This window comes from Osmerus eperlanus, chromosome 2, assembly GCF_963692335.1.
Source record: "Osmerus eperlanus chromosome 2, fOsmEpe2.1, whole genome shotgun sequence".
NCBI lineage: Eukaryota > Metazoa > Chordata > Actinopteri > Osmeriformes > Osmeridae > Osmerus > Osmerus eperlanus.
In genome coordinates this window covers 3,565,154-3,584,575 of record NC_085019.1, presented here as the reverse complement: position 1 = coordinate 3,584,575, position 19,422 = coordinate 3,565,154, and the positions used below count along the sequence as shown (strand labels likewise).

General features: G+C 45.9%; 2 protein-coding genes across 2 annotated transcripts; both read left to right on the top strand.

Annotated features, from left to right (window-relative positions):
* Positions 1 to 577: 577 nt before the first annotated feature.
* On the top strand, positions 578 to 7,787 carry kat2a (K(lysine) acetyltransferase 2A). The gene is made up of 19 exons (XM_062445802.1): positions 578 to 1,027; positions 1,470 to 1,593; positions 1,770 to 1,915; positions 2,026 to 2,115; positions 2,808 to 2,989; positions 3,108 to 3,299; positions 3,423 to 3,529; positions 3,719 to 3,829; positions 3,922 to 4,058; positions 4,180 to 4,388; positions 4,483 to 4,609; positions 4,722 to 4,832; positions 4,928 to 5,071; positions 5,174 to 5,288; positions 5,388 to 5,424; positions 5,531 to 5,594; positions 5,673 to 5,757; positions 5,908 to 6,123; positions 6,267 to 7,787. Exons 1-18 carry the CDS (start codon positions 809 to 811, stop codon positions 6,099 to 6,101), a joined length of 2,394 nt encoding a protein of 797 aa, XP_062301786.1. The 5' UTR covers positions 578 to 808; the 3' UTR covers positions 6,102 to 6,123; positions 6,267 to 7,787.
* Positions 7,788 to 8,582: 795 nt separating this feature from the next.
* Positions 8,583 to 13,754, top strand: dhx58 (DEXH (Asp-Glu-X-His) box polypeptide 58). The gene is made up of 11 exons (XM_062445790.1): positions 8,583 to 8,974; positions 9,163 to 9,367; positions 9,588 to 9,778; positions 9,858 to 9,971; positions 10,072 to 10,204; positions 10,330 to 10,515; positions 10,641 to 10,891; positions 11,025 to 11,336; positions 11,421 to 11,611; positions 11,849 to 11,942; positions 12,033 to 13,754. The coding sequence occupies exons 1-11, from the start codon at positions 8,798 to 8,800 to the stop codon at positions 12,219 to 12,221; spliced, it is 2,043 nt and encodes a 680-aa protein (XP_062301774.1). The 5' UTR covers positions 8,583 to 8,797; the 3' UTR covers positions 12,222 to 13,754.
* Positions 13,755 to 19,422: the final 5,668 nt, after the last annotated feature.

The following is a 19,422-nucleotide window of genomic DNA, read 5'->3' as shown; positions in this document are numbered from 1 at the left end:
TGCACAGGTTCTGTCTTGTCATCTCTGTGAATTCAGATGTTTTCAGTTTCCTTTTCTCTCATGTTTTTTCTTTTTTTTACTTTTCGTATCAGGAAGGGATTCATTGGACCAGTGTTGCCTGCTCTGTTATGACATCAATGACTAGCACAACAAGACAGCTGCCGTTGCTGTGAAGTGGGGAGATATGGGGGGTGGGGCAAGGCAAAGAGTGGAGAAGCAAGTGCTTCTATACTCTTTGGGCAAGGGTAGAGAACGCAAAAAAATGTAATTTTACCAATAAATAACGGGGAAGGTAACTCGATGCCTGTCTGTCTTCTCATTTAATGTTTAATGAACGATGATTGGCAGAAAAACCTTGTCTTTTCTGAGACCAGAAAATAACTCAGATTCTAAAGGATTTTTTTTTGTTGAATTGGTCATATTGAATTCCTCAAATGAATTAACTAGTCTCTACTGCCCATTCGAAGACTTGAAATAAGATCCTGAAAACGGACCATTACGACCCAGACCAGAATGTGAAGGCGCCGCCTTTCAACGTTAATTGTATTTCGTATACGATGCAACCTTACATCTTGCATTGACTCCTGAGAAATTTTAAATACATAACTCCTACTCATCGAGAAATGTTTGAACAATATTTATTTTTTAATATTCTGGCGTTGAAAAGACTGCTGCTTGCTTTTAGAGCCACACTACAATACCCATACTGCCTCGCTTACATATTAGAGGGGAGAGGTGAGTGACCCGAGTAGGAGAGCAGTCTGGAACTATAGAACTGCCCGTGCAAGCGTGGTCTGCTGCTTTTGATATGTCGGATCCGGCAGTGCAAACCTTGCAACCGCGGCTGCTCCAAGCCCAAACTAGTGGATCGGCCACTGCAACGGTGGGGTCTGCATCAGGAAATACTAGTGACCCTGTCAGACCCGGCCTCAGCCAACAACAACGTGCGAGTCAGAAGAAAGCTCAAGTCCGTGCTTTCCCACGGGCGAAAAAGCTTGAAAAACTCGGCGTTTTCTCCGCTTGCAAGGTAATGGCTAAGCTAGCTAGCTTAGTTCAAAACAAAGCTGCAGGCAACTATTGGTCTGCTAGCTTAATTGCCCTCCTAGCCCCTGTAAATATACCAAAACGACTACCATTATGCTTCAATCTATCTAGCTAGTTAGCTAGCAATCGTTAGCAAACTAGCCAATTTTTTTTATTTGATTGTAGCTTGCTATCAAGTTAGCTAGCTCTAGCTAGCTTACACATAGCACTTATCTTTCTAGCTAACTAGGAACTCAGCACTAACCTCACACCAGTTTGTTAATAATAGCTTACTGTCATCAACCCATTAAATGTGACTTATTGGTGTTATTCTACTTGATGTCTTGCTGAGTAGAAAGCGAATGACAACCATAAATGAACCACTTTGGCCCATTGTAGCCAGATACCTAAACAATGCGTCAACACATGAAAATCCCTGTTCTCAGGCTAGTGACACATGTAAGTGCAATGGCTGGAAGAATCCCCATCCACCATCAGCCACCCGCATGGACCTGCAGCAGCAAGCGGCGAGCCTGAGCGAGTCCTGTCGCAGTTGTGGACATGATCTGGGTACTGAATTGTGCACCTGATATAAGGCCACTTTTTATACACACTTGTCAGTTGTCCAGGATTAACACTACACGAACAAGGGACTCTGTCTTTACTTGTGTGTGACTTGAAGTGAACGGTTCTAGAGATGACCATTAATGAACTGTCAATCTCTCGTTGCTTCTCTGTCTGGGTAGCGGACCATGTGTCCCACCTGGAGAACGTTTCGGAGGAAGAGATCAACAGGCTGCTGGGGATGGTTGTGGACGTGGAGAATCTCTTCATGTCTGTGCACAAGGAGGAGGACACAGACACCAAGCAGGTCTACTTCTACCTCTTCAAGGTATCCGCTATCCTCCCAGCTAACCAACGCAAAACGACAGACGTAACCACACAGTTGTTGTGTTCTCCTGGTTGTCTTAATTGTAGTTCTTGTGTTGTTCTCCTTGCTAGCTGTTGAGGAAATGCATCTTGCAGATGAGCCAGCCCCTGGTAGAAGGATCATTGGGAAGCCCCCCATTTGAAAAGCCCAACATAGAGCAGGTAAATGTTTAAGGTTCCACTTCCATCAGCCATATACTACCAGTGTTTCCCACACATAGACTAATTCGTGGCGGTGCGCCACAGAATCAACACCGGCCGCCACATATTGTGTTTCGTCAACAACAAAAATTACACTATTTAGGTAAAAACACGCAGCGTATTCGTTCAGCTGCATTTCCTTTCCCTGCTCTCCCTCCGTCTCTCCGTCTTTCTCACATAAGCACAATCACAACGTCAGCACACGTTAGCAACGATGCATACCTACGCCGTTCTAGTAAGACCGACAGCTATATCAGCGAGCATTCAGCATTAGTGTCGTAGCTAAGGTCAAGGAAAGTTGAGGCTACTTTTCGCTAGGTACCTACGGACATAATCGAAGGTTCCCCTTCGTTCTTTTGGTGAGAAGTCTCAGGAGCTAGCTACTTACCCGGCGTCATGGAGCCGACCAGTTAAATAGTTATTTAGCACTAGCGTCGCTACCTGCATATGCAGAAATTATTTGTTTGTTGTTGTTGATTTTGTGAATTATTTCGACCCCCCCCCCCCCCGCCACAAATAGCTTTCTAATCTGTGGGAAACACTGACTACTACACTAATACAAAAGCGTATTAGCATGCTACATGGTAAAAGCCACATTGTTTGATGGTAGGATTGCTAAATTAAGTTTTTTGTTTTGTTTTGTTTTTTCCAAGGGAGTGTTGAACTTTGTTCAGTACAAGTTCAGCCACCTGGCACCAAAGGAGAGGCAGACCATGTTTGAGCTCTCCAAGATGTTTCTCTTGTGCCTCAACTACTGGAAGCTGGAGACGCCCACGCAGTTCCGCCAGCGCTCCCAGAAGGATGATGGCACTGCCTATAAAGTGGACTACACCAGGTGGGTTTGTGTTTCAGGTACTGCTCAGCAGATGTCTTCAACATCGCTATCCGAGTGTTATTCATGAATACGTTGCTCTGTTCTGAATGGACGTGTTTTTCTCGTGTTTGTGTCTTAGGTGGCTGTGTTACTGCCATGTCCCCCAGAGTAACGACAGCCTGCCACGCTATGAGACCACCCAGGTGTTCGGCCGCAGCCTCCTCAAGTCCATCTTCACGGTGACCCGGCGTCAGCTCCTGGAGAAGTTCAGAGTGGAGAAGGACAAGCTCCTGCCTGAGAAACGCACTCTCATCCTCACACATTTCCCCAAGTTGGTGCAACCAGTCTGTCTGCATTTCCACCACAGTTGCCATACAGCTGCCAAGTGTTCACCCATAGAAAACATTTGAGGAATCTGAGATGGGCGATGGATGGGTGTGGTTGTGTGTTGCAGATTCCTGTCCATGCTGGAGGAGGAAATTTATGGAGAGAATTCTCCCATATGGGAGGCAGACTTTACCATGCCTGCCTCAGACGGAGCACAGCTGGGCCACCAGACAGGTAAGGGTGACCATATTTTGACCCCTGGGTGACCCCTGGGTCACCAGCTCCAAGGGCAGAATCATGACACGATACCAGACCTCTGCTGCTCTCAGGTTGCTACTGCACATTTTGTATCTGTTACTGCGCACATATCGATATCATTCGTTTTCTGACTAACTCTGTTCTGGGTTTATCCCACCCTGGTAGTGATCAGCCCAGCTGCAGTGTCTGGCTCGCCCTCCTTTACCAAGGGGATGAGCAGTGGCTCCTCGCTGGGCAGCTTGGGGCTGGAGGCAGGGGCTGCAGAGCCCCCTACAGGTCAGGGTCTGAGTTTCTACTTGTGTCCTTGCTACGTTCCTGTTCTAGTCAGTGCCTATTGTGACCCTATGTCCCTCTCTCGTCCGTTTCAGGGGAGAAGAGGAAGTTGCCGGAAGCTCTGACCTTGGAGGACGCCAAACGTATCCGGGTCATGGGTGACATCCCTATGGAGCTGGTGAATGAGGTCATGATGACCATCACTGACCCAGCTGCCATGTTAGGGCCAGAGGTGAGACCTTTTCAACTCCTCATAGTTCTCTGGTCACACATGAGAGTTTAGGGAAGCATTTAGAAACCACAAGATTTTGCAAAGACGATGTCAAAGCTGACACTTGTCATTGTGTCTCCAGACAAACCTCCTGACTCCTAACGCTGCCCGGGATGAGACTGCCAGGCTGGAGGAGAGGCGGGGCATCATTGAGTTCCATGTCATTGGGAACTCACTTTCCCAGAAGTCCAACAAAAAGATCCTGATGTGGCTGGTGGGCCTTCAAAATGTGTTTTCCCACCAGCTACCCCGGATGCCTAAAGAGTACATCACACGGCTAGTGTTTGACCCGTAAGTTACCATTACGGTTCCTTGCTTGCCTCTTAGTCTTATGTCCTTGTTGACCAATTCATTCAATCTTTTTTCTCTCGTCCAATGTCCCCAGGAAGCACAAGACCCTGGCTCTCATTAAAGATGGCCGTGTGATAGGGGGCATCTGTTTCAGGATGTTCCCCACGCAGGGATTCACAGAAATAGTCTTCTGTGCTGTCACATCCAATGAGCAAGTCAAGGTATACACTGATTAACATGAGTGAAGTAGTTTTATTTGCATTTTTGTGACTGGATGTGTAAGATTATTTTTATTTTTTTTCTTTCTCCGGACTTTCTTCATAATGATTTTAGGGCTATGGAACACACCTGATGAACCACCTGAAGGAGTACCACATCAAACACAGCATTCTCTACTTCCTTACGTATGCCGACGAGTACGCCATTGGCTACTTCAAGAAGCAGGTACCGTGTGGTACAGATTTGTATACTTTTTTTTTTTTTTACATACGCATCTATCCACCATTTTTCCCCTCTCACCACTTTTTTGGTCTTCTCAGGGTTTTTCCAAAGACATAAAAGTGCCCAAGACACGTTACCTTGGTTACATCAAGGACTACGAGGGGGCCACTCTCATGGAGTGTGAACTCAACCCCAGGATCCCATACACGGAGCTCTCACACATCATCAAGAGACAGAAAGAGGTGAACGCACGCCTCTCGGCCTTCCTCCTCTGTGTGCACATTCGCTCGTCTTCGGGATGATCGGAAGTATGAAGTCGTGCTTTGTGTTCCCGTCTCTGACAGATCATTAAGAAGCTTATAGAGAGGAAGCAGAGTCAGATCAGGAAGGTGTACCCCGGCCTCACCTGCTTCAAGGAGGGGGTACGACAGATCCCCGTGGAGAGCATTCCAGGCATACGTAAGTGTGTTCTTGTCTGTGGGCACAGTGGCCCATCCTAGACGATCTCTATGGCTTGGAATGAATTGTGTCCCTCATTTAAACTTGATTTATTTCTAGGAGAGACAGGATGGAAGCCTAGTGGAAAGGAGAAAGGGTGAGCTCAAAGCTTGTTTTGAGGGAGGGACATTTCATGTTGGCACTGCAGTCATACTGAAAATTCCCAGCTCGAATGTCATTAAATGGACGTCCATGTCTTATAGGAAGGAGCTGAAGGATCCAGACCTGCTGTATAACATGCTGAAGAACCTCCTTGCCCAGATCAAGGTAAGATCCTACCTGACAGAGACTGGTGCAGGAGACCACGCCCCGTTCATTAAGCCCCTGTTGTCGTGTCTTCGCCAGACTCATCCAGACTCCTGGCCATTTATGGAACCAGTGAAGAAGTCGGAGGCTCCAGACTACTACGAGATCATCCGCTTCCCCATCGGTGAGTATCGTCTCAGGGTCATTCGCCGTCTGTCTAAGCGTCGCGGTATCGCCTTCGTCATGCTAACAAATACCACGCGACTCTGAACATCACATTGAAACGAAGCCGGCTCTGAGAACTGTCGTCCTCTGTGCTGGTGTGCCCCTTCAGACCTGAAGACCATGACCGAGAGGCTGAAGAACAGATACTACGTGACCAAGAAACTCTTCATCGCAGACCTGCAGCGCATCATCACCAACTGCCGCGAGTACAACCCCCCCGACAGCGAGTACTGCAAGTGCGGCAACACCCTGGAGAAGTTCTTCTACTTCAAGCTGAAAGACGGAGGCTTGATCGAGAAGTGATTCCGGGGGGTTGCGCAGCTTTGTTGAGGAGCAGTAGGCACATGTCTCGCTCTCTCGCCCACTCGCTGTCTGGCTCGCTCGCTCGCTCTCTTACACACATTCAAAACAGACGCACGGGAGCATTACTAGCCATTCTCAACTTTAATCTCATGGAGTTATTGAGAGTGTGTGTGTTTGGGGGAAGATGATGTATGTTATCGATGATTGAAGGGATAATGTGGTTTAGGAAACGGCGTTCCAGAAGAAAAATGGTGTTTGCCAGTAAGTGTCAAAACGTTTTTGTGCACCCTCTCCGTTCTGTACCCCTTTAAGTTTTTCCCTCTTCACTCCCACTCTGCGTGGTTTCGAATCCCAGCTCAGTCTGACGAGCTCAGTTTACGTAAGTCAATCAAGGACTAAGACTGAATACATATTGCAATTGATGTACCAAAATGACTGGTCCCATTGTAGCATAAATCATCAAAACTAGATTTCTTCCTCTTCATGTGAGTTACCCTCAAGTTGCAGGGCAGCCTTTCCCCAGGGCTGTTTCCCCCCCATCAGAGTTAGGAGAGGGTCCCGGCGGCCCTTCAGTACGACTGACGAGGCGACCATGGCTCCTGAATGCACAGACAGATGAGTGCTTTATTTAGGTAATCATTGTTACTTTCACAGGATACTGGATCTAAGGACCTAAGCCGCTGTTGCCTTCTGTTACTGACATACACTTGAAAAGAGGCCAATGTACTTCTAAGGTATTACTGCAAAGAGCCCAAGAGCAAGGGCATGGTCAGATCCAGCTTGACCTCAGACAGACAAGTCCAAAATCCACGATCATATTTGTTCTGTGGGGATAATGATTAGAGAGCTACAGTAAAACGTGTACTGTAATTGAAGTGTTTAGATTCACTTTTCTTTCGCAAGTATTGGCCAGTATGTGGTTTTTGTGTTAAATAGATGTACAGGGGACAAAATATAGGTCGTAGAAGGTGTGGATTCAAATATTTATTTTTCCGGATGGTTCCAAAATCCCAAAATGGTGGGATCCAAACATGACTGTAAAAAACAAAACAAAAACACGTTTCTACTTCCCCTGGTTGTTCTGCCCAACCCTCTGTGTTCACCCTGTCGTCCTGCTGGTTGTGCTGTTGCGATTCTTGACGCACAAAACGTTTCGGGTTGTGTTTCTACACTCCATACTCACTGACTGCATTGCTGCGTGGTGGAGATCAGTGTATTTATACAATACAGATGTTATATCTAATTTAAAATGACCATGGCCTAATGCCACACAACACGTAACAATCGGGTCAGTGATTGTAGTCCTCGTCAAAAGCCTTGTTCGCTGTTATCTGCCAGACGCTAATTGGAAGTGACTTGTCTGTAGCGACTGAGCCTGCTTGCTGAGTGTCCACTGAACTGTGTGTGTGTCTGTCTGTGTGTTCATTTTGTACTTGAATCATGACTTGCTTCGAGCAACTGAAGTGATGTCAACGTTGCGTTTTTCAGGGTTGTCAGTTATGTATCCCTCAATCTACCTATGCTGCATTTAAAACCTAAAATATGGAGTCAGAGTGAAATGTTATGACTGAGGACTGCTACAGTTTCATTAGTTATGGTTTGAAAGCTATTTACTGTAATATTGTTAATTGAAATAAAGATCTTTTATAATAAAATAATAGTTTTCATGTTAGCTGGAACATATCAACTGGCATTACTGTATTCACAAAACAATTGTTATTCTTATGTTAATTTACTAAAATATATTACTTTCAATGTATTTACATTACATTTATGCATTTAGCAGACGCTTTTATCCAAAGCGACTTCCAAGAGAGAGCTTTACAAAAGAGCATAGGTCACTGATCATAACAACGAGAGAGCCCCAAACATTGTGAGCAGCCAAAACATGAAGCATACATTGTGGAAAACCAAATAAGTGCCAAAGGGAAGACTTGTTTAACTGCATGCTCTTATGGTTCAAGAGCATGCAGTTAAACAAGTTACAATTGAACAACATGAAACTCCCCACAAGAGTGCAAGTGTACCTGTAGAAAAAAAAACGAAAAGAAAAAAAAAACAGTAAAATATTTCACAGCGAGTACAAGAATTTGTGTACACATGGTTTCTTAGGGAAGTTTAGAAAACATCCTTCTTGGTTAGTGGGAGTATTCCAGTGTTGCAGGCTTTAGGTTTTGTTTTCCTGGTAAAGCAGGCAGTAAGAGACTAATGGGGCCCTCCTACAGGGCTGCTAAGAGGCTGTAACTGCAAAGGCCTGCTGCCATATGAACTGAAATGTTGCCTTTGTGAACACATTGCAAAGACTTCATGACAACTTCTATAAGTGCTACCTAGATATTGTTATTGCTGAAAAATCTATAAAAATATCTGTAGCAACCACGAATCCAGACAGTGTCACTTCAAAGTGCTCCGTTTTGATTGTCCATTCAGAGCCTACTTAGAAAGGGCCCTCTTGGCTGTGAGCGGTGAGTTTCGGTTTCGTTTTTCTGTATGGGTGTCAGAAAATGTTGGGTTAAATGAACAAGATAACGTCCTCTGTCCTTAATGCAGAGGCAACAGAAGGACTTACAGGACTTAAAGAAGACTTGAGTCTAAGCAGCACTGTCAGACACACTTGCTGGGCTGATATACTAACTCTTGGTTAAAGTCCGCTTCTCTCTAGTTCCAGGTGTGCGTGGAGCAAGAAGTAAATTAGGATGGCAGATTGTGGGCTGTATGACTACCAAGAGGAGGTGGTTCAGAGGGCTCTCCAGAGGGAGAACATCATCATCTGGCTTCCCACCGGCGGAGGAAAGACCCGTGCTGCCGTCTATGTGGTCAAGAGACACCTGGAGACCACCCCAGAGGCCAAGGTGGCTGTGCTGGTCAACAAGGTATGCCTGCTTGAATGAGGATCTGCCATGGTTACGTACTCGCAAAACACTCACAAAATGTATTTCTGAAATGAGGAGGATTTTGTCCAGGTGGCCTGTCTATTCTCTCCCTCTAACCTTGACCTAAAGTACTGCTGATAATAATTGACTGCTGGTGTTTACGATCGACCTGCTGTGTGTTTTTACAGGTTCATCTGGTGGACCAGCATTACAGCAAAGAGTTCAACCCCCACCTGGGCCGTGATTACAAGGTGGAGTCTGTCAGTGGGGACAGTGACGAGAAGGACTTCTTTGGCAGAGTGGTTAAGGACTCTGACCTGGTCATCTGCACGGCCCAGATCCTGGAGAACGCCCTGATAAACACAGAGGATGACAAACATGTTGAGCTTACAGGTGAGTCATTCATTCCAAATCAATAACCACTAGACCGTCAGATTCTGCAATTCATGTATTTGAATGTGTCGTCGAGGAACTGTGAAATGACTTGCGACGTCCCAAATGATTCGTTATTGCCGAGATCAGTGACACCTCGGCATCATTTGGTTCAAGGAGCCATATGCTGAGCACCGATACCTAGTACATAACAGTAAGCACGAGTCTCATCCCACCACAGACTTCACCCTACTGGTCATTGACGAGTGCCACCACACGCATAAGGAGGGGGTGTACAACACGATCATGCATCGCTACGTGGAGAAGAAGCTGAAAGGCGAGAGGAATCTGCCTCAGGTGCTAGGCCTCACCGCCTCTCCTGGAACAGGGAAGGCCAAAACCCTGGAAGGAGCTGTGAAGCATGTATTGCAGGTGTGTAGGTCTGCCTGTCTGTCTCTGTCTGTCTGTCTGTCTCTGTCGGCCTGTCTGACAGTCTGTCTGTCTCACCCAGATCTGTGCTAACCTGGACTCAGCCATCGTTTCAGCTGAAACCCATGCCTCTGAGCTGAAGAAGAAAGTCCCCAGACCCAAGAAAAGGTTTGACATTGTCGACAAGAGGCCCAAGGTGAGCCAACCTTGTCCGCCTCGCTGCGGTTTCTTCTTCTCCTGCCTGGACGTTATTTGAACGGTGAGTTGAAAGGCGCATTGTTGTGGTTTGGCCTCAGGATCCCTTTGGCGACCACCTGAAGTGGATGATGGAGCTGATCCACGACTTCATGGCCTTGGGGACAGCCTCCCAGCTCAGGGAGGTGGGAACACAGGAGTACGAGGCGGACGTGGTCCTTCTGGAGCAGAGGGGTGAGCAGTCCTCCTCTCTGTGCGTTCACGCGAATCCTCGCGGTAAACGACAGAACCTGTAGCAAGTCCGGCCTGTCCTCCCCGTCACATGGGTCCTGTTTGTGTCGCTTGGTTTCGTGGTGCAGGTGTATTTGAGAGGAACAGAATTCTGGCCCAGTGTGCCCTCCACCTGCGACGGTATAACGACGCCCTGCTCATTAACGACACGGTCCGCATGGTGGACGCCTTCCGTGACCTGGAGAGCTTCTACAACAGCAAGAGCGCCTCAGCCATCGATGGAACGGACTTCTTCCTGCAGGGCCTCTTCGAGGGTGAGTGCCAGGGTTTCAGAAGGAGCCTCTCTTTTCTGTTGCTTTCCAACCGGACATCCATATCTTGTGTGTGTGTAGAGGTGCTGTATCAGAAGTCTGACAGTCCTTGCCTTGGTCCTCTACAGAGAACCAGACAGAGCTAAAGAGCCTGTCAGGGAACGCCCTCTATGAGAACCCCAAAATGGCTAAACTTCAGAGCACTCTTCTGGAGCAGTTTGGACCCAAAGACACATCCAAAGGCATACTCTTCTGCAAGACCCGTAAAAGCACCAACTGCCTGAATGACTGGGTCCTCAACAACCAGGCCCTACAGCGGTCAGGCATCAAGGCTGCCATCCTGACTGGAGCGGGAAACGGCATCAATTACATGACCCAGGTACTCTCACATTACACAAGGTCTAGAGTGCTGTATGGATTGGTGGGTTAGATAATGCAACCAATGAACCTCTTTGTTCGCGTGTGCCTTTGTGTGTCCGTGAATGCATGTCCTGTGTGTGATCTTTTTGCAGAACGAGCAGAAAGAGACCATCAAAAAATTCCGCAACGGCACCCTCAATCTCCTGATTGCCACCAGCGTGGCTGAGGAGGGTCTCGACATCCCAGAATGCAACCTGGTGGTGCGCTACGGCCTGCTGACCAATGAGATTGCCCAACAGCAGGCCAGTGGGCGAGCTCGGGCCACTGACAGTGTGTACTCTGTGGTGGCCCAAGCTGGGGGGCGGGAAGTGCGCCGGGAACGCACCAATGAGCTCCTGGAGGAGTTAACGGGCCGGGCCATCAGACAGGTCCAACAAATGGGGGAACGCGAATTCCGCAAGAAGGTGAGACGGGTTGTACCTGGGGGTCCTGCACAATTTCTTTCGTTGGCGAGCCTTTTGTTTCTCACACGGCCCATCTCCCTGTAGATCACTGAGATCCAGACAGAGGATGTTCTTGCCAGTCGCTTGAAAGACCAGCTGAAGGTGAAGAAGCAGAGCCGCTACCGAGCCGCTGAGATTCAGCTCGTGTGTCGAAGCTGTTTCAAGGCTGTGGCTTGTGGAAGTGACATCAAGCTCATTGACAACACGCACTACGTTAACGTCAACCCCGGGTTTGAGTACGTTTAGTTTAGTTTATTTCGTTTATCTTTACAGGGACAGTGCACATTAATCAACTTTTCAGTAAAAGTGCCGGTTTTAGCCAGCCGGCTAATTTTAAACCGCAGTCCATAAGCTGTCCTGCCTTCGCACAAGAACTTCTCCAGTAGTTTGTCCTCCCTTGTATGAGGAGCCAGTATATGTCAACGACGAATTGGTGTGGACCATTGGGCGCTAACCGGTGTGTGTTCTCTTAGGAGGCATTACAAGGCTGGTGGAAAGGTGCGCCTGGACAGACACTTTGAGGACTGGGAGCCGGGCCGTGTGATCAGCTGTGCAACCTGTAGCAAGGCAAGCCTAGGCTCCTCTCATTCCGACATCCCTCACACGCTTCAAACTAAATATTGACGTGTGTGTTTTGTCACGTGTGTGTTTTCACAGGAATGGGGAATGGAGATGAAATACAAGGAGGTTGCCTTGTTGCCCAACTTGGCCATCAAAAACTTTGCCATGGAGACTCCGGGTGGGAGAGTCCTTGGCAAGAAGTGGAAGGATATTCAGTTCACTATTGAGGACTTCAACTTTACACAGTACTGTGAGGACAAGTTCCCTGGTCTCCTGTCAGAATAATGCTCTGGTGCACTCCTGAGGGTTTTAGGGTTTATTAGGTGAGCATTTTAAGGGTCATAACAAGAGGGTAAGGGTTGTGTGCAACTCCAAATGTTTTCAGATGTTATTATCTAGGATTATGTTATCTGTGTGTGTCAGTGTGGGGTTCACAGGAGGGTCAGATGGCTGAGCGGTTAGGGAATTGGGCTATTAATCAGAAGGTTGCCGGTTTGATTCCTGGCCATGCAAAATTACCTTGTGTCCTTGGGCAAGGCACTTCACCCTCGAGGGGAATGTCCCTGTACTTACTGTAAGTCGCTCTGGATAAGATTGTCTGCTAAATGACTAAATGTAATGTAATGTGTGTGTGTGTGCGCAAGTGCATCTGTGTGTGTGTGTGTGTGTGTGTAATCTTAACCACTGTATACATTCTGAGTTAGGGTTGGTCCTTTCTGTCCAGGCTATTCTTAGTGCTGGAGGCTATGGTATAGCAGTATGCTGAAGCTTGTTAGACAATGGTCAGGGTTAGAATGAGCATAACAGCTTTGTTTATGCCTCAGGACCTATGGCTCTCCTTCTCGCCTCCCTTTCTGTACAATATGGGTGTTTTTTATGGTCTATTGCTGCCATTAGGCACGAAAATGCATGAACTCATGTAGTCACTGTCCTCACGCGGTTCTTGCCGAAATGCAAATTATAGAGACTATTATTGTAGTAGCACTCATCATAACATTATGAACTTGTTGATGATTGAATGTTTGAATACAATTAATATATAAAATATACCTTCACAATGATGAATCATGGTTAGCAGCACATCATGAAGTGCCTAAACGATTAACTGTAAATGAAGTCTGTGTGTCTTTGTGACGTTTATTATTGAGCTATAAAATACCGCCCTTACTTGTTATTATATATCTTACCACTGGGTGGCAGTCTAGGCTTTTGAACATCTTAGTGTCTCTTCCCACCAGAGGGAGCTTTCTTTACTCACGGGGGTCTGTTCACAGAACATAGTAGAATATTCAATGTTGTTTTGATGGAGCCAAAGTCTTACCGAGATCCCATTAAGTTTGGCTGGGGATAAAGGATACCAAAATACATACATGGCTGTCTATTCATTCAAACTCTGTACTGCACAACCCCTGTTGGTAGTTGGTAGTTTTATTGTCCTGCAACACAAGACATGATATTTTTTGTACTCAGTTACCAGCTGTTAAATTTAGACTGACTGCATTTAGCTAATTACAGGATTGTGACCATTCCTTGCTCTCTTTTTTTTACCAAAACAATTAACTTTTCATCTCATTGCAATGTTTTTGTCAAGAGCTGGATTTCTGCCTGGATGAAAACGAATATGTACCAACACAAACATACATTATGAAACACTTCAGGGTAACCCGTAATTTCATAGCAGCAGTCGTTCCAGCTTCCAGAAGTAAACTCACCCATCAAAACATCGATGTGCATTACATCGGCTGCAAACTTTGCTCTACAGCTATGTTTATCTGCATTGTCCCTGTCAAATAAATGTATTTAAAAAAATATATATCTGGCTTTCTGCCTTCCATCCTGCCTGACGGCCTTTCTGCCGGTCTGTCAATCTATGCGTTGATTGATTGCGTGATTTGGTCAGTCTGGCGTGTCAAAAATCTCCACAGCTCTATGACAGCTGTATGTCTGAAGCTGCTGTGCTGGGGCAGTTAAGGACTTATGTCTAACTACAGGGCCCCACTCTGGTGGCATCCACGATTCAGAGACAGACAGGAAGGAAAGGAAGAAGCAAGCATGATTTGACTTAATCAGGCTTGGGCACTATAATCATGTGTAATTATTTCTTTATTTTTTTTAGCTGGTACTCACTCTGTGAATGTTACAGTAATTGCAATTAGCTCTTAGCCAGTTTGCATGGGAGTGTGTGTACACGTGCAAATATTTTCTGTATCAAGCTTATCTTGACAAGAGGGACAAATACAGAAGGGAATCAAGAACACACAGGCAGGGTAACGGTGTCTATCACATCTCTTTATATACCTTGTCACACGTTCACACATTCCCACATACAGAACACAAGCACATTTAACTCAATGGTACCGCATAAGTAGGAAATCAAACACACACACACACACAAATGTCACTTGTCGGCTGTACATGGAGTCCCTAGAGATATTTGGCAGCCAGCTACCCTGCTGGACTGTGTGTTCTTCTGAGTGACCTGGCGTGTCTGGTGTTTCTGCAGACAGGGTCAGGTGGCGGTAACTTCACCAGCTTTATTCCCATCATACTGCAGTGGATCTAGTTACCATTAGCTTCAAAAGCTCCATATGGTCCCACAGTAGGCTAGGTGTTGTCATTCGCCGTGTTTAGTTCAAAGAGTCGAGGGGGGTTCTTTCAGGAATTTGTGTATGGCGATGGGATTCAGAGGGGGTGGTCCACTTGACAACTCTCTCCAGCAATGCCATTTGGCCTCAGTCATCGCAACAGCGAAACACTATCAGACACACGACGAGGCCGCATGTTTGGCCCTGTCCCTCTGAAGTCTCTCAGAGATACCAGTTCACATAGATTCAGACGGAGGATGTTAAAGGTCACTTCCTCTGTCTCGTCCTCCGAATAAGGAGAAAGGAGACTTCAAAACAGTTGATCGAATCATTTGCATGTTTATTTTACAGGGGGCCGCAGAATTGATTATATCACGTTAAAGTACGTATTTATTGTCCGAGTCTCCTTTGAACCAGCTCTCTGAGATGAATCGTCCCTAGCTGCTAGAGTGACTTCAGGGCTAGCAGTTAACTGGGCTATTTCATGCTCTATTATGGCCTTGATCAAAGGAAAGCTTGTCTTTTTCCAGTGCTATTCAGATGCCTTTGTCTGCTACGCACCCCCATTCTTCTGACTCTCCTTTGGAATGGAGGATCTTAGATTAGGACCTGCTAGATTAAAAACGTTGATCTCAGAGACTCAGATTAACTCCTAACAAGTTTTCTTGATCAGTTTCTTAGTGTTAGCACTACCAGTGGACTTCTAGTTTCTGACAGCTTTCCTGCTCAGCTTTCTATAGGCCAGCATGGCAGTCTAATTGAGGCACAAAGTATTTCCTTTTAGAAATGGAATACAGTGTAGGGTTGTACTGCGTATTTGTTCTCATGACACCAATTTTAGCATCATAATCCCTATATTTAATCCATCTAAACTTTTGCTCTTATTCAAACCGGAAAGGATTGTAAAACTGGTTCACCTCGATCTAACCTGTCGACCCGCTTTCTGCGTATGCTGTATTCAGGTTAGTTGGTAGACAATATACAGTACATTTGTATGTATATTCGACGAGGTCTCTGTCAACATTGTTGTTCTTCATGCATGTATTATTTGACATGCGTGTAGGTCTGTTTTATTCTGGGCAAAGCTGTGGCTGTGAAGCTACTGTATGGAAGCACTAATTCATAAGCGTGCTTGATGTGTGGCTAAAAACAGCCTGTTTGACCGTGAGGATGTGGAAGAGAGGACAGGCAAGGCCTGAGGTTGACACAAGGCTACTGCTTATGCAAACTACAACTCACTAACATGCACCAGTACACTAAAGAGACATTGGCTTGTGGACATGGCCTGCAAATGCTAATGCAGGCCTAGAATAGAAGGAGAACATTTAACTAAAATAATCTGACCAACTACCCTGAGAAATGTCTGGGAAACCGTGAAGAAGGGAAGAATGAGTCGACTGAATATTCAGAAACTTTGCAGGGTAACAGGAATGGGTGAGAAAGAGAAAAACAAAGAGAGAGAGAGAGCAAACAGGAGCAGCACCATATGTCCTGGAGGATGGAGCTAGCTGTAACAGCCTTTTCTGGCTGAAGTCATGCATCATCTCTGACCTTGCAGTGACACAGGCAGATTAATAGAGACGAGTCAACGCACAACAGCAGAGCATCCTCAGTCTCTCTCCACGCAACCATCTGCAAACACATTCAGTTGTTTTCCAGAAACTCGACCATAATAAACCTTTATTTTTCTATTGTTGGGGTTTTTAATTATTATTTTGTTTAGTCTAGCATGATTATATGATCATTAGGAGATTATGCTGAAAGAGAGGGTAAGAGAGTGATAGAGAGAGAGGGAAAGAGAGAGAGTGAATAAGAGAGAGAGAGAGAGAGAGACGACTGCTCTGACAATTGGTGATAATTTGTGTTTTCAAGCTCAACCAACTAAAGTAGAGGAGAACATGCTACTGTAATACCGATACATTATTTCAATTAGATAGGAGACCCGATGCTTTTGTTTTATCGTTTTTTTTTTAACGAAAATGCCAACAACAAACAAATAGACCTTTCAGTCATGCAGGGAGCAGCTGAAGGGGAGGGCCAGACACAGCCCTGGTTTAGTCTGTCGGGCTCAGGAGACTACACATTAACTGTGTCAAAGTTTTGACAGATCCAATTATAATAAACCCCTTCACACTGCTTCAGCAATGGCCTGTAACAACCTTCCTCCCATCAGCCCCCTGCCAGGCGGGAGATAGACAGCCAGCACGCCAACCACCTCTCACCCAGCCCACCATGTTCACTCTGCCCCCTAGCTCTGCTCTCCCCTCCCAGCCATGAGATGGGTAAGTCTGGCTCCACCATCCAGAAACATCCGCAGAGTCTCATATTATTTCCTTCCTTGTTTCCATAGATAAGCTATCTCTCCAATGTGGTTCTGTTCTTTGAGGATCTGAACCACATTGGAGGATAGGAGAGCTTTGCTCCCGCAGTAAATACTTCCATCCGCACTCTCTGTAAATTGGAAAGCTCTTGGTTTTATCCACAAATGTCAAAATGATAGGTTTTGTGTCCAAGAAGAAAAGGGAGCCATTTCACAACAAGAGAAGGAACACGGCAAACATCTGGCCACAAGGAAGAAACAACACACTGCATCTTCTTCCAAATCTCTCCCTTTGTCTGTAGGAGAGTCTTTCTTTCTTTCTTTGTACCTCTCATTCTTTTCACTCTCCCTTTCACCCGTCCACCCTCTCAATTATTTCAGAGAAAAACAGCGCACTTGTCAATCTTTTTCTTTTCAATAGCTAAAAGTCTATCTATTTCCCCATACCCAACGGCAGCCAATTAATTCAATCAGGCTGTCGAAAGTCATTTTGAGTCACAGCATGCTATTGGTTGTCTGAGAGTGTTGACTTCCACACACATTGTTAAGAGCTCAACCACACCAAGTAAATTAGGGTACATTAGCCTGAAAGGGATCCCGGGGTAATTTTAGCGTTCAATTAGACCTTTTGTGTGTTCCATCTCACCAGAGTAGACAGGTTGGTGGGCAGAATTCTATTGTGATCTTTGGGGAGATGGCCCTGGAGCATGTGATGTGTAGGAGACGGCCCTGGAGCATGTGATGTGTAGGAGATGGCCCTGGAGCATGTGATGTGTAAGTCTACTGCCCCACTATGGCCGAGATGTCAAAGGTGGGAAGGTTTATGGAGGAAGAGAAACACTGCTGTTCAGGTCAGGCCCAGACTTATGGCTGGCAGTGCAATAACTGTGTTGTTTACTTCTCAACAAAGCTCCCGATGATCTGTTGTCTGACTGCTAGCATGAAACCAGAATTATGTATTTTTTGTGGGGTGTAAGCTATCAGCGTCTTCACAGCGACCTTTGAAGTTACTCTTCATTGTCTTGTGAAGCTTCAGGAAATTGAAAGGAAAGATTAGGGCTGGGGGAGGTTGAAGGAGAGAAAACATGACAATAGTGACGTGCAACATGCGAAGGCTTTCTAGAACGGAGCACAGCACACGGAAATGAACCAGTCTAGCTCGGACTAGTGAGAGAGAGAAGGAGAGAGGCAAATGTTAGCCTGCCCAAAAGGTTCAGACTTAAATCTATTGAGGTGATTCACCACGTACTATATGCCCCTACATTATTCTTCACACACAAAAACAACACAACGTGGCACAACGTTTGATTGGAACCTTTTCAGCAAAATTGAGAGAGGCTACTGTCAGTCTCTGCAAACGACTGCAAAGCGCTTATCTTTAGTCTGTCAATGTAGCAGTTTTCCTTACATTATCCTGTTCTGATGTTTCATCATTGTAGTATGAATAGGCCATAGCAAGTTTCGGAATTAGGGGTGCTTTAAGTCAGGATTTTTTGTTTTTTTTGTTAGAACCAAAGGAAAGGGAATTTAACATATGACTTCACCGTTATTCCAATTTTGGTCGAAAAGACATTGAGATATGGCGAGACACAGGGGCCAGTCAGGTGGAAGAGAATGGAGGGAAGAATGAAAGGGAGCTGTTCATTTCTCTCACCAGTAGTCCCATGGCAGTGTGGAGAGGGAGGTGTGAGGTGTGATGGGCGATGTGGCGGGTGGGTCAGAGCTGGAAAAGTGGGTTTGCTCTGGCGGGAAATGGCTATTTACGTAGCTGAAAATGGAGTGGGCCTTTATGACATTTTCATAGCCCTGCAGGCAAGAGTAACCTTCTGCAGAAAAAAGGACGGTTAAAGCAATGGGGAGAGGGAAAATGAGAGAGAGAGAGAGAGAGAGAGAGAGAGAGAGAGAGAGAGAGAGAGAGAGAGAGAGAGAGAGAGAGAGAGAGAGAGAGAGAGAGAGAGGGGGAGGGAGGGAGGGTGGGTGGGTGAGTGGAGTAGAGGGATAGAGGAATAACAGCAGGAGAGAGTGGGTTCCACAAAGATCGAAATGGAAATATGTGGGTGCCGGATTCAGGAGGAGGAGAAGGGAGAGTAAAGGGGAAGCAGAGAATGTTGAACATATCACAGAAGGAGATGTTTGGAGGAAGGAGAGAAGGTGGGGATATTAAAGAGAGGGACTGATACTCAAGTGTCCCTGCGAAGGGAGATGAGTGAAACAGGGGTGAGAATAATGGCTGAAGGTGCTAGTGGAAGGTCTTTGGTGAAAGTGGATGAGAAGAAATTGACAAAAAGCTTGAAATAAAAACAAGACTCATTATTTACTCCACAAATCTTTGTTAAGTGGAGCTCTTAAATACTATAATCAAACTATCCAACCTAACATATCATGCCCTGATGCACAATGACAAAGCACTGATGCATGTAGAGATGATGGCCCTTAATGTCATATACATGACAGCTAATGTAGATATATACATAATAGAGCTCAATGGTCTTGACAAGTAAGAACAGAAGAAAACTCCTGCTTGTGTCCTGGTCTGTCATGTCACTATTATTCAGAGCAACAGTATCATTTATGTAAATAG

Coding starts and splice junctions, on each gene's coding strand:
- kat2a (XM_062445802.1), top strand. CDS start 809: ATGTCGGATCCGGCAGTGCAAACCTTGCAACCGCGGCTGCTCCAAGCC. Junction 1,028..1,469: donor GCGTTTTCTCCGCTTGCAAG/GTAATGGCTAAG, acceptor CCCTGTTCTCAG/GCTAGTGACACATGTAAGTG. Junction 4,389..4,482: donor ACACGGCTAGTGTTTGACCC/GTAAGTTACCAT, acceptor CAATGTCCCCAG/GAAGCACAAGACCCTGGCTC.
- dhx58 (XM_062445790.1), top strand. CDS start 8,798: ATGGCAGATTGTGGGCTGTATGACTACCAAGAGGAGGTGGTTCAGAGG. Junction 9,779..9,857: donor CTGTGAAGCATGTATTGCAG/GTGTGTAGGTCT, acceptor TGTCTCACCCAG/ATCTGTGCTAACCTGGACTC. Junction 11,612..11,848: donor AACGTCAACCCCGGGTTTGA/GTACGTTTAGTT, acceptor GTGTTCTCTTAG/GAGGCATTACAAGGCTGGTG.